The 14,531-nt window shown below is 40.0% G+C and overlaps 1 protein-coding gene across 13 annotated transcripts in view; it reads right to left on the bottom strand.

The window, feature by feature from the left end:
- Nucleotides 1-14,531, bottom strand: part of LOC108505488 (neurexin-3) — a 915,200-nt gene that overhangs the window by 573,138 nt on the left and 327,531 nt on the right. For all 13 annotated transcript variants that reach the window (XM_017831536.1, XM_017831535.1, XM_017831539.1 and 10 more), the window contains 2 exons: nt 10,126-10,564; nt 4,342-4,725 (listed from right to left, as the gene is read on the bottom strand). In XM_017831536.1, coding sequence (XP_017687025.1) covers nt 4,342-4,725; nt 10,126-10,564 — 823 coding nt within the window. The remainder of the gene's footprint in view (nt 1-4,341; nt 4,726-10,125; nt 10,565-14,531) is intronic.

The raw sequence follows: 14,531 nt of genomic DNA, 5'->3' as shown, positions 1-14,531 counted from the left end.
GGATGCAAGAATGATTAAGTACTACCAACAGTACAGGCACCAAGTTTTTTCCCTAATGACCAGCACATCACAACCCAAGGCTAGCAAACTCAGTACAAAGTCTCAGTGTGCACTTGCAATTGTAACTTCCACTTCATTGTGCCTGCCCTTCTTTTAAGAAAAAACCAAAAGCTACCATTCATTTTAGGGGTCTTTCTGACATGATTAAATCTTTCTCTTCGCCACATATAACAGGAGTGCAGGAGAGCTCAGGGAGCAGGGGGAGGTGAGACTGTGACCACACTCCAAGGCAGTCAGAGCACCACTTACAGAAGGAATTGTGCCCTGTCTACTAGCTTCCTTTTATTTCTTTGCTTTGTGCCCCTCATCCCTCCCAAACAAGACATCCTCTTTTTTGTCAGTCCAGTAGCCTCAGAGTTTGGCACTGTTAACTCCTTTGCAGCACAGGGAATTAACTTCTGGAGTGCAGCAATACTGAATTATCAGACCAGAATCTCCACATAAGCAATAAAAGAAAACAGGCAAATCAACAACAGGAGGCAAGCAGATGATGTTATTGCTTTGGATTTCTCCTGAGAAGCAACTACCTCCCTTCTCTGACTTCATGGGGAATGGAGACATTTAGTACAAGTCCTCATTGACAGGCTTCTACTTTTTTATCTTAAAAGTACTTATCCAAAGCATCTAAAGAAGCATGTCATGATGGTTCATTCTACTTGCAAAGCCAAGTGTTATTTCCTAGCCCAGTGGACAGCCACACCAGCTGCTTCCTTCCAACAGCTGCTCTGGAATCTCTCATTTCAGAAACTCATTCAAATGCTGCTATGTTTATAGCAGCTCCTTAATTTTCACAGTGACTTAAGAAGGTTCTTCTCACATATGATTTGCAATATTGTCACACTGAGTTAGAGTGGTTAGTAGAGAACCATTATGGAAAGATAGCAGAGGACAGAAAGTAAGGATTTAAGAAAACAAATAACTAACTGTGTGTTACCTGGTCAGCACAGCCTGTGGTGAGAGGTGTGAAATGGGACTTTGCTGCTGCTGCCTTTGCTTAGCCTCACAGCCTGGCAGTGAGTATGTCTGGCCTGGCAGTGAGTATGTCTGGCCCACGAACCCCACTGCACTTTCATATCGTCTCAGCACAATCTGGTCTTTTTCATTTCTCACCCCATCTCTTCTATGAAATTTCAATTACTCCAAGGAGAAACTACTATTACTATTAGAAATTATGACACTTTAAGACAGATAACACCTTTGTCTGCTTATACCACTGCCAATACCAAGTGAATTATTAGGTACTGGAATTGTAAGAATGAATTTGAGGCCTTGGCAGCACTTCTCTGTTCTGTGCCCTATCAAACTCCAGTCACAGAAAGGTTTCTCTATCTGCATTGCCTGAGCAGATTACTGCAACCAAAGTCCATGTTGCATCCACTGTAACTGGCTGAATACACAGAGGTGTTACTTCACCGACAAGACAAACTCCCACAAGCTTTAGATAGAGGTAGTTTTCTGCATACTGTGTATTTGTTTTGTTTCACCATGACTAAAAGGAACACAAACCTCTTTTTTAACCAACACAGTCAATTTGCTTTTTGAGTCCATTTAAATGTATAATGGTCCTTCACACGGCAAAGTATAAAACGTATGAGAAATGCAGCATTATAAATGTAGAAATCCTATACCCGGAAAGTGGGAGATACTTTACCATCAATAACAACCGAATCATCTGCTTTTCTTCCTAAGGCTGTACATACGTCCTTTCTATTTTAAGTACTTTAACTAAATGTTAAGTATATGCTTTGCTTTGTGACAAAGAGTGGTTTTCCTGATAGTCACCAAGCATAGAAGATTCTTTATTCAAGCTCCCCTGCCCCTTAACCCTTTATCCTACATCTTGGGCTGCAGGAGTTACACTCCTCTTTTAACAGGACAGAAGTGTAAGAACCAAATAAAGTGAGAGTTATAGATAACAGATGGCAGACTGGAAAAGCAGGTCAGTAAATGTCCCCTCTTAGAAGATCTAGCCTGCTCCGTCTTCATCCCTCCCCTTACAAGCCAGCCTGGCTGCCCCTGTCCCATGGCAGCTCATTAGTCACAATGCAGCAGTGCCACTGTGGCATGGCAGCATCTCTCACTTTGATTCCATTCTCAGTCTACATCTCAACTTTTCTCCTTCCAACAGTATTTGGATCACAGGCCAGTTGAAGTCAGGACTTGCAATAGTCCTTGGGTGTCAGCCCAGGAGAATTAAAAGTATTATCATTAGTAGCCTGCAGTGCTTCTGTTCACGGAGGCAAAATCTGACATCAGTTGTCTGACATCAAGCAGTTGTATCAGAGCAGTATGAGCCTGCTATGTAACACCACAATAAATGCTCTGGAGTCAAATCCACTTCAATTTGTACAACTTTTTTTATTTCTCCAGTCTCAAATATTTATTCCCTGTGAGCCGCTTCTTGCGTTGCCGAGGAACATCGGGCATTACGGCCATGTTTTGCCTGACACTGGCACTAAACAAGTAATGGGTCTATAGTTTCTGATTACGGACAAAATGAGTTTCTCGGGATTAGGACCTTTGCATACATCTTTTATGTTGTCCTGAACTACATTATCACAGTTTTGTTTACCTTAAATACACTCTGAATCTAAAACATATTTATCATGACCTCAAGTTCCCACACTAGACATTCATTCATAAATGTATCCTTCTAATTCAGACTGATACTCGTCACAACACAGTCAAGTTATGGATCTTAAGCCAGACTTGAGATTCATTTCTCACAAATTAAAATGCTTACATGCCTTTAACCTACTGATTTCTTTTCACTGACAATAAAAGAAGTAAAAGCTAACACCATAGATATCTAAAGGTACATGAGATGAATCCTGTTCTTTATGTCACTGTTTAGCTTTGGATTCTCTTCTCTGTGAGCCAGGTCCAGGAGATGAACATGAGACAGAGTTCAGAAACTCCTGAATCACAGAGCTGGTCAGTGTTGATGGTTCACTGGCAACTTAGAGTAGCATGCTACGACTTGCTGGCTGTGAGCAGCTTTATGAAAAATCACAGATCTTGTGCTGTAAAACCTAAAAATCCCATAAAGTCTATTAAAGAATTTTGGTCATTAACAAAAACTTTCTACAAAGAAGAAAATTCTGTGGAGAGAGAATTAATTACAAATCTCAATTCTGCCTAATATTTTATGCACTGTACCTTACTTACATGCTCTTTCTCATAAGTGGCATGCTACTATGATCAATATTAAAAAATGCATAAGGCGGACACTGAGTGGGAAAAGAGTTGCTCAAATATTTACAACAGAAGCCCAAAAATATCTGAATTTCCAATTCTCAGACGTGTGCTATAACCATGGTGCCAAGCAAGGTGACAGAAAGAAGGGGCTGAAAGCCTTAAGAATCTGCTAATCATTTACAATTAATTCATGGGTGTACTGCGAATGCAGTTCAGCCCAAATGCAGTGCCAAATATTAACAGAAAGATTGGTTTCAATATAGGGAGTATTTTCTTTTCTGAGTGATCCTACCTTCATCTTTTTCTTTAAAGTCACTAACCTACCTCATTCTGATGGTGGCAGCAGCATAATAAGGATAACAACAATTAATGGAACCACCTAAATATTTTGAGAAATATATAGTTCAGATATCTTACATTAGTAAATTCCTTTCCATGTGGTCTATAACACACAAAGTTTTGCCTGCCTACCAGCACTTGGGCCTCATATCTCCAATTATGTCTTTAAATCACCATTCAGAGTAAGCACAAATAAGATGCAGAAAATCTTCCATCAATCTCCTACAGATTTACCTTATCAGAGGTGAACTCAGAGATATGCTGTTGTTAGAACTATCTCATTAGCTGCCTTTATTCATAAACAGCCATCAAGGAAATCCTACCATAGACAGAAAAAGAGCAAGACTAGATAGAACTGGGATTCGTCATCTGTCCTATGCAAGAAAAATCTCCATAACTTAAGTTCACACTTGATACTGTTTCCAGAAATTTGTTTGAGACTTCTTATATGCATCTGCATTTTCTGCCTCAGGACACAAACCATACTTAGCCAAAGAAACTCTGGAAACTGAAAACAAGGTCTTCAGAAGGCTTAGGGAGTGAAGTGGCAAAGTTAATGAAATAAAGGTAGAAAAACTGGGAGGAAACAATCAGGGAAGAAAGTCTTCTGCATGTAGGGAGTGGACTTTAGCATTGGGAAGACCAACAAGGGCAGGGAAAAGTCTCACGAGAACACTGGATTTTGTTCTCTTTCTCACGCGCACCTTCAGCTTTGTGTAAATGAGGTCAGAAAACTCGACTTACCTCGCTCACATGTTCTACCCCAATAGCCAGTGCCAGTGCAGTCACAGATGAAGCGGTTCCAGCCATCCTTGCACACTGCATTATTCTTACACGGGTAGCTGTCGCACTGCTTGGTGCTGAGGCGGGAGCAGGAGGACTTGACTCCTGCAGCATTCTGTGCCTCTGCCAGTTGCCGGATGTTCTTGCTTCTTCCATCAATGAACAAGTCTCGGATACAGCCGACATAGCCATAGTTCAGCATTGCTGTCCAGAGCTCTGTGGGAAGGATGAGTCCTGCCCGGTTCTCAGGCAGCCCACCAAGGTACATGTCGCCTTCCAGATCTAGGATCTCGCTCTCCCCGCTAGCGGTGAATGGGGTGCGTCTGCTGTTCACTGATATAGTACCTAAATGAGGAGGATAAGAAGACATTAATACTTTCAATTACAGTCTCAGTTTAGCTCACTTTTTTCCAATAACTGACTGAGGTTTAAGGTTCAGCATAGGAGAGTGAAGATTCCTCCCTACCCAAATGCAATTCCAACAGATACGTTAGCTGTGTGTCTCTCACACAGCTCTGTCTCCTCTTGAACTATAGGTCCTAAGAACTTCCCTGCAGTGACTGAAGATCATGTGTCTGTATCCCAAATTGCATTATAAAGTCAGAATCATAACTGTGCAATGGCTAAATAATATGTAAAAACTGAGCATTCAATAGTATTCATCTAGTAAAGCAAAGACTTATTGAGAACATAGAGGATTTTGATATAGGACTGGAGAGAAAAAAGATAAGCAAAAGAATAGTAATTCACACTACATAGCTCTTTCAGAAAACACTTAATCAGTACCTCCAAACCTGGACCTGGATGATGGAACTAAATAGACATCATCAGGTTTGTAGGTGACATCAACTTGAGGACAATGGTTGATGTATTGGAGGAAGCACTAGGCTACCATTCAGAGAAACCTTTACAAGGTGGATCAAAGGACTGATAGCAATATTTGATGTAAATCAAAAACAAAAAATACAAAGTCCTACACCGGGGTCAGAATAGCCTCACACTCAAGTACAAGTTGCAGACCAACTGGCTAAGGAGCAACTCTGCAGGAAAGGACTTGGAGATGTGGCAGGCAACAATCTGAACATGAGTCAGCATTGTGCACTTGTAGTGACAAGAGACACTGATCACAAGTTGCAGTAAGGTGTCCAGCCAGGACAGGGTTAATTTTTGCAGTAGCCGGGAGGGAGGATCTCACATCATTGCCAGGGGTGGGGGAGAGGGGCCCTCTTGCCAGGAGAAGGAGTTCCTTCCAGTCAAGCGTGTTCCTTCCAGTCAAGCAGACGGAGCAGCGGGGCAACAATGTTTCCAAGCCAGAGGGAATGGTGGCATGGTGCTAGTGCCCGAGGGAGTGGTCAGGGTGGCATGGTTGCGCTTGGGTCAAGCTCCATGGCAAGCACTTTTGCATGAGAATCACTCTTTTGTACACTTTTGTTACCAATATTGTTGCTGCTACTGTTCATTTTATCCCATTGCCGTTTCCAGTAAATTGTTCTTATCCCAACCCATGACCCTCACCTTTTGTACCTCCAATTCTCCTCTCCAGTCTGCCACAGGGGGGAGGGGGAGGGGAAGCGAGCGAGCGGCAGTGTGGTTTGGAGAGCCTGGGTGGGGGCACTAAATTGGGAAGTACTATTCCTAAACCACCACACAAGGGAATCTCCAACTCCATAGAAAAGGACATTTTTCACCACAAGAAGAGTCTAACATGAGAACAGAAACCTCAGAGGAGCTGTGGAATCACCATCCTGACACGACCCTGAAGAAAGTCTAAACTGAACTAGAAATCTCCAGAAGTTTGTTCCAAAGTAAAATATTCTATGATTTTACAAAGAAAGTTTTCTAATTTCCATTTTATAAAGAGGAAAATTGAGGTAGAGAGAGACAAAGGTTATCTCTGAAGAACAGTTATTATTAAAATTTTAGTAGCTTCCATACGCTCCAAGCAATATGTGGGCATACTGCACTGAGACCATTCCTATATATTTCAAGAAATTGTCCCAGCACATAAAATAATCAAAACATATAATACATAAATAAATAAGAATATATGAAACAGATACAGAAACGCAAAATTATTTGTTAAAGGTCAGACAGTGCATCCAAAGAAAAACGGAAAACATAATGCACATCTCTCACATCTCAGAGCAGTGTATTCTTCTGAAGAGCATTTAGCAGCTTTCGTGATAGGGGCATCTGCCCATCAGACACTCATCTAAAAATCAGCAATTCACTCTCCCTAGCTATAAATCATCACATCCAATTGCCTTGTCATTAAGATAGTCTGTCTTCAGAGACACTTATCCAAGCTTTAAGATTAATTTCACATAATTGCATTTTTATCTACACCCCTAAAATAAGGTGGGAGAGTTAATAGAATCAGCCCTGTTTTGTGTCTCTGTGAGAAAGTACAGACATGTATATGCACTTTTTTCTCAGTCGTAATAGGTGTCCTCTTAAGAGAATGGCACGTACGACACAAACACGAGGTATTTCATGTGTGTGATGTTCAGGAATAATTGAGGAATAATGTCAGAGGCAGCAGAGTGTCAGAAGCAACACAGGTATTACAAATTAAAGGCTCAAAGAGAACAACAGTTATTTGATGAATCATTTTGTAAAAACAAGCTGCAGCACCACAGGCATTTTCTCTTTTACAAAGTAAGAAAAGAGAACACATGACAATACACATACAGTCGCACAGCCAATGTGTCACAGAGCCACGGAACTGCAGTCCCCCCTCCAGCATCTCTGCTGCTACTTCTCAAAAGCAGCCTGTAGAAATGCTGGAACACTGAGCTCTAGACAGCTGTTACTACAGAGGTAAAAAATATCACCTGCAAAAGCCACAAAGGTAAAGAAACCCCTTAAAGGACAAGAAATGTGGGATACCAAGAAGTATAAAACCTGGAGAAAGATGGTGAGATGATGAATGGAAACAGGCTAGAGAGAAATCAAAACATTCTGCCAGTGTTTTCCACTCTGCAACAATTCCTGTAAGGAGATGGTACTAGTTTGGTTGCACAGCATTTTTAAGACCAACCAGCTAAGAAGGAGAAATTCTGAATTGACCCTAGGAAGAAGCACTTCCATGAGTTGACATCCTTCCCTCCCCCGCCCCCCCAAATCCCATATTTGCAACTCTGTTTAGAGTAGATCCAAGTTGATCCAAATCCATCGTGAGAAATCAGAAGCATCCAAGCATCTCCTTTCCAGCGCCTTAGGCACTTTATGCAAGATTAAAGAACTAACAGACCAAAATACCACAGTTACTGAGGGCAGAGCTGGCATACAAAGTAGTGCACTGATGCAACTGTACATTAAACCTTCCAGTAAGAATTTTAGTGTCTGAGTGGGTGGGACATCATGTATGTTGTGTAGCTGATGACCAGCTAAAAATATTGTCTTGTGTAACAAGCTCACGGTTCCCCAGCTAGAAACTCTGACAGGTTTTGTGAACACTTTGTGGGAGCTTTCCCCAAAGACAGAAGGGTTACAGGACACTAGGTGCCCAAGTCCTTGCTACTAGCTTTTGTCAGAGTAGAGAGACGAAAACAGCTTTTCTTGTTCTAGCAGCCAACACAGACCAAAGCATACACAAGGCCTAAGGGGACTAGAGGTGTCAGAGGTTATCTGAGCATGACTGCCAAGCTCCCACAGTGCTCCTGCCTTAGTGCATCACAATAGGGAATATGTGGATTTTTAGGCTATTTTACTAAGCTAAGCAGAACCTGAAGTTTTGGATTATCTGAGAAATGGGAAAAAGAAGGGGAGAGATGACACCTAACAAAGTCTGTTTTAGTAAAGAAAATCAGAACCTCTAGGTCACTAGCTCATTAAACCCAAATGGCTGTTGTTAGCCTCAATTAAGTAAATTCATTAATTCAGTTTCTAGATGACAGGCATCCACATTGTGGGGAAAAGAAAAATCTTCAAGGTGTAACCATTCTCCACTCCACATGTGGGAGAAAAGCCAAGGAATAAACAAGAAGAGATCCAGAACTCCTTTCTCATGTCAATCACAAGTGTCACTGAATAAGAGTGACTGATGCTTGCTAAAGGGTATGATGTAAAGAAATGAATGCCAGTACCCTGGTTTTCTCAAGACACAAGACATCAGTCACTAGGATCATTAACCAAGTATTCATTGTCAGCAGAAAATATACTTTAGAAAAACAAAAAAAAAGGGACCACAACATACAAACATGTTCCTTCCTACTGAGAAGTGTTTCTAATTCAAAATTTGTTACCTCTAATCAATGTCCAGAACATCACAAATCTCCCTGTCAAGTGACAAACAAGTCAGTTCTACAGTTTCGTTCATCAATTAGCAATGCTGTCTGTCACACCCTCCTAGTTTAAATGAACATGTGTCCCTGTTCCTAGGGTTTTACAAACATTCTTTGTGGAGAGCCTAGTGTCATTTCGTTTCTTCTCCCTCTGCAGTTGTCTCTTCAGGGATGAGACAGTCACCAAGTGAGCAAGCAAAACTGAAGTCAGTACTGAATGCAACTAATTGAGTTTATCCTTGGAGGCTAATTAAATTTTAGCAATTCTAAAGAAATCAAAGCTCCACTTATTTATTTATGGCTTCCTTTGTAAAATGTCCCTATCGATGTCTTTAGGAGATAGCAATATATAACCACACATATTAAGTCCCAGTAGAGCACCATGCCAAATACAAAGAAACTACTCACATCATCAAAGAAAAAAATAGCTTCAGGCAAAGACCTGTTCAAACAGCTAGGCCTTGCATGATATCTAAAAGTCAGCTCTTTTAAAAACTCAGGGGAAGAAAATTCTAGCAGTGTTCTCTGTACTGATGGTATTCAGCAACTGGAAAAATCAAGTTTGGGATCTAAAACTATCATCTGGAGATCATCAGACAACCCAAATCCACTTGCAAATGTAAGCAAAATTTCCTTTGAAGGGAAGGCCTTGAGATCCCAATGGTTCAGAAAAAAAATCGACTACAATTGTTCACATATTCTCAAGATGAAGTTGCAGTATTTGATCATTTTTGTTCTCCACAATTTCAGAGCACATCATGAGTATGTTAGCTTGATATTCAGCACTAGAAACAAACAAAATACCTCTTGGTAATTGCAAGGTAGGTGTATTTTTAGAAATAAACAAAACCACATAATTGAAAATGAGAAGCTGCAGGCAAGAAAAAGGAACATCCACTGAATGTTGACTCATTAGAATTTGGCATCCAAAAGATGTAAAGAAGCCTAACTGAAAACTACAAAATACTAAAAGAAACAGAAGAGATGCAGAACTCCAGAACAGAATAGGGTGAAAATGTTGATTTGTTGGCATAATTTTGTGTCTGGTTGTGCCCATTACTTTTATTTTCCTCATGACCAGACACCAGCTGCAGAAACCCAAAGGAGACCAGTGAAATTTGTCAAAGTGAGAACAATGGTTCTGAGGACCTTAAACCTTACCATGGCCTATAAAGAATTCATCACTATAACCATGCATGCAATTGAAAAGATAGATCCAGAATATCCAAGGATTGTGAATAAAATATTAATAAACTGCCTCTGGATGTGCTATCCAAAGTTCACACTAAATCTAGTTATCACATCTTTGCTTTGCTGGATAAACATCACTGGAGTAGCACCAAGCTTTTTTAAGAAGGTGACTCATATCTAACAGGTTTTGAAGGTTCTGAGAATTAACACACAGCCCTAGGTCTGAACCTGAAACGTGAATCTGCTTAAGAAACAGTCATCACTCTACCTGATCTTCCATCTCGTTGAATGTCCACATGATACCATTCTCCATCATTGGCTTTCTTCTGGGTGGCCTTGACTTTGATGGTCCCAGAACCCATGTCCAGCAGCAAGTAGAGGTTTCCATCTAGAAGCTCAACTGCAAAGAAGTCTACCTTTGTATTTTTCTGGCTTCTGGCATCTTTCCTCTCCTGAGGCTTGCCGTGGGTGAAAAGGATCAGTCCATTAGGTTCAGTGGTTCGGAAGTCAAACGAGATAGAGCCCATCCTTTTGGTATTCCACTTAGGCAGACTAATATAGGCCTCAGGTGTCTCAAAGCTGATGGGATCCAGCGTAGCCACATTTTCACATATGAATTTCACTTCCCCATAGATCTTCATCTTAGTATCACCAATCCGTGCCAAGCGAGACAGCTCCAGACGAATGTCATTATTCTTATAAACAACCTGCCAGACACAAGGAAAAGCATCATACATCAATCCTGCATACAATACAAATACCCCAGTTACTTTCAGCCATGGGAGATAAACTTCTTCCAAAAGGCACGAGGGAGCAGAAAGGAGACAGTGCAAGAGTCTGACATCAAGACAGAGTGAGAGAGCTGAACCAGGAGTGTGTATAGAAATGACAGCACCGGGTACTTTGCAATAACTATAGGTCACATAAGCAGTCAGAAGAGAATATTTAACTGAAAGGCACTAAGAACAATTAACTCTACCACAGGCCCACTCGGCTGTAAAAGCTTTTGTACAAAAAATCCAGTGTATGTCTGGTATCATGCTGTTATATTTGCATAAATCCCATACAAAATACATAACAAAGTGAAACCTCCATGTCCATCTCTACTAGCCACAGCAGGGAACTCAGTACCACCACTATCATTTCGCTATTATTCCTACAAGCCCACTTAACTACTAGGAAAGAGATGCAAAATAATTTCAGCAAGTTGCTGTGAACTGTTAGTGATTGCCCTGTAGCTCCTAAAGAAAAAAATAAACAAAAGACTTAAAATTTCTCTTATCAAGGAATCTTATATCACTACATGCACAAACAGGTACAGAATTAATTCCTGGAAAGCAGACTCCTCTCTGCCCCATGCCATTCTCACACAGGCAGGAACTGGAGAAAGCACAAAACTGAAATATTTGTAAACTGTACTTCCTCTCAACCCCCTCCATGCTTCCTAAACCCAGAACTGGCATACACAGCAAGCAAAAGCACTTCTGCAACTAACACAATTTTTATTGTATTTATGTTCTGTGATACTACTGAAGACTCTTATTTCTTCTAAGGAGTTATTATTTTAAAATACTTTGTGTCTAATACGTATAGTATATACACATTTGATTTCTGCTTTCAAAATGCCATCAGGATGAGTTGTCACCAATTTGTTATGAAAAAGAAGGGAAAGTAGATATGCATTGTTAATTCTACAATTAGGATAGGGAAGTCAGAGAAATGTGCATGCAGTAAATATTAAAAGGTGAGAGAAGAGAATGAGGGATAAGCTTCTAAATTAGGTGACTGCAGGATGAAAAAAGTAAATGAAATCACAATTCATCACATTCATAGTAAGCAAAGAATTTCCAGCTTTTGCTAAGCATTAAAGGAGAATTTCCCCAGTGCAGTCAGCACAGCATCAGATTTTCCTTTGCAGAGGCAAAACACAGAGCGAAAGGAGAAGCCAGCTATTAAATCCCATTTGGAGACATGGCACAAAGCTGTAGTTCCTCCCAGCAGAGGACAGTATTGACCCACAGTAGCTTGTTTTACTCCAATTCCCAATAAAGTGCTCTGCCCTCACGCAGGCTTCAAAAACATCAAGTCTATTAATAGCTGCAATAGGACTAAAATACACTTTCAAATTTGGGACTGTACTGGTTTCATTGTATGGATATGGATTAACCATGTCAAATGCTCTCATTAGACAGACCCATACACGTGCTTTCATTGACACAACAAGGGTGTGCATTACAGTCTCCCCTCTTGCCAGACAATAATGTGCACCTCAGTCAGACTTTAGTTCTGAGCACTGCATGAAGTCCTGTCTCTGCTTCTCAAAGAAAAAGAGGAAAATAAATAGAAAAACTAAGAGGATGGAGCAGGATACTTTATGAGGATAGCCTGAAAATGCCAGGGCTCATACTTGGAGAGCACTGGGAAAAATAGGATTGAAGTTTATAGAAGATGGAGAAGGTTAATGTAGAACTGCTCTGTGCCAAACCCAGCAGTAATAGAACTAGAGGCCCTCGCTGAAACTTGTATGAAGTCACTTTAAAATGGATTTTTAGAAGTACTTATTTACACAGAAGGTAGTGCACTTCTGGAGCTTGCTGCCACAGGAGATCATGGAATTAGGGTCAAAAAGAACCAGAATGAAAAATGAACACCAAGTACATAAACTGATACTAAAGTAGTAAACCAGAAAGTCACTAACAATGAAGAATCTGAGAGCAAGTTTGAAAGGACAGACCAAGAAAGCAAGCACAAAGGAAGACCTGAGGAAGAGAAGATAAAGGGTGTTGAATAGATACAAGACTTCTGAATTCAATCTTTTCAAAGAATCAGATCCACCCCAATCAGAATCTCCATTATTCAAGTGTTTGTTGTTCTAAATTATTTTCTTAAGAAAAAAAATCCTAGCTTGAGAAACCTAAAAAGCACCTGTGTTTAAGGAAAAAAGTGTAACTATTTCCATAGCTGACTTCAGGTATTATTGAAAGACACATTTGGACATTAATATCTTGACATATAATCAGGTACGCCAGAACTTTCAGCACAATAAAAGAAAAGGATAAAAATAATCCTTGGGTGTAAAACTAAAGCAAATCCTTGGCAAGAATAGAGAAATGCTAAGGCAGCTCCTGATAACCACAGTTCAATTGTTAAACCAAAGGTTCAAGAATGAAAAAAAGGGAATATAATTAAATGACTGGAATGCATGTCCCATAGTGAAGAACATTCAAATTCAGTCTGTTTAATAGGTAGAGGTTAAAAGGTGATCCGATTACAATCTGTGAGTACCTGTGCAGAAAATGGAATGTGGCAATAGAGGGTTCTTCAGTTCATGTGACAAAGGAACACTGGAATTTGGAGGTTAAAAACTGAAGTTAAAGAAATTCACATTTTAAAATATTATGACTTATTTTTACATGATGTAATTTGCTTCTGAAATAATTTACTACAGGTTATGGTGTGTTCTCTGCTACTGGCAAATTTTAAATTAAAACAGTATCTTGTTTTCTCTAAAAGATACAGTGAGACAGGAATTAATTATATAGCAAATCAGCCTAGATTATCATAATGGCTCTTTCTGGCCTCATAACCTATGAATCTTTGTGTTTTAATGAAATCAACAGATGCTTCAGTGCAGTTTCCAGGACAGCCGAAACACATCCTTCCCAACTGTTAAAACTGCCTGGTAAAGGAGTAGATGCTGCTGTCAATTCTGGTCTCACTTGTCACAGTGCTTTCAGTGAAGTTGTTTTATATTTTCATGTGTTTGTGATCCTACCTTGCAACATACCATTAAAAACGAAGGCAAGTAAAAAGTCTTGGACAAAAAAGCTTGATTCTATAGTTCAAATATATAAGCTTCAAGAACTAGTTTCTTAGAGTTACTGCTGCAAGCCAGAGAAGAAAAATTTTCAAGTTTCACCAAGGAAGCTTTCTGCCACCAGAAGAATCTGCATAGCACTTCCTACCTTGTAGTGTCATGAGCAACCTCTGAACTAATTTGAAAGCTTTTCAGTATGGCAGAATACTGATTGAAACCCACACCTCTAACTCCAAATGAGGCCATGACTGACCCAGAGTGCTGTCCCTCACTTGAACATAGTGTCACTCTGGGACATGGTTTCTATAGCAATTGAGAAGAAAGCAAGCAATAAAACAGTGCCCATTTTTATCAGATGCTTCCTAAACAAACACAACCTCACCTGTTCAAACAGAGACAAGCTTGAATTCATCCCGTGTCCGATATTTGTATCAGAAAAGGTCTGAGGGAGTCAAGGACATGATTCTTGATACAGACATACACATCTACCTTACAGTTATTTTGGGAAGGAAGGTGGAAAACAGAAAGGGGAAAAGAAATTACTAGCAAAAGCTATGCACAGAGCATTTGAAAAGTAACCGCCATTCCTCCAATCTTTAAATTGCTTTATATTCCAAAAATTAAACAAGAATAATAAAAAATTTGGGTTTTCCTTTTCCATGAGGACTGCTTCTAAACAATCTTTCAAAAAGGAACATTAACTGTTCAATGCCTTTGCTTAATGAATTTGACCAGTATAAATGGATGGTCAGGGATGGGATAGTCCAAATACACATGGACCTGCTAATCAGCAGGAGAATTTCATGACATCTGAGACATTTTGAGGGGAAAAAAAAATATACATTAAATTGTGTTTC

This window comes from Lepidothrix coronata, unplaced genomic scaffold (genome assembly GCF_001604755.1).
Source record: "Lepidothrix coronata isolate B3197 unplaced genomic scaffold, Lepidothrix_coronata-1.0 Scaffold192, whole genome shotgun sequence".
NCBI lineage: Eukaryota > Metazoa > Chordata > Aves > Passeriformes > Pipridae > Lepidothrix > Lepidothrix coronata.
The sequence above is the reverse complement of the archived record's forward strand: the minus strand, read 5'-3'. Positions and strand labels throughout refer to the sequence as shown.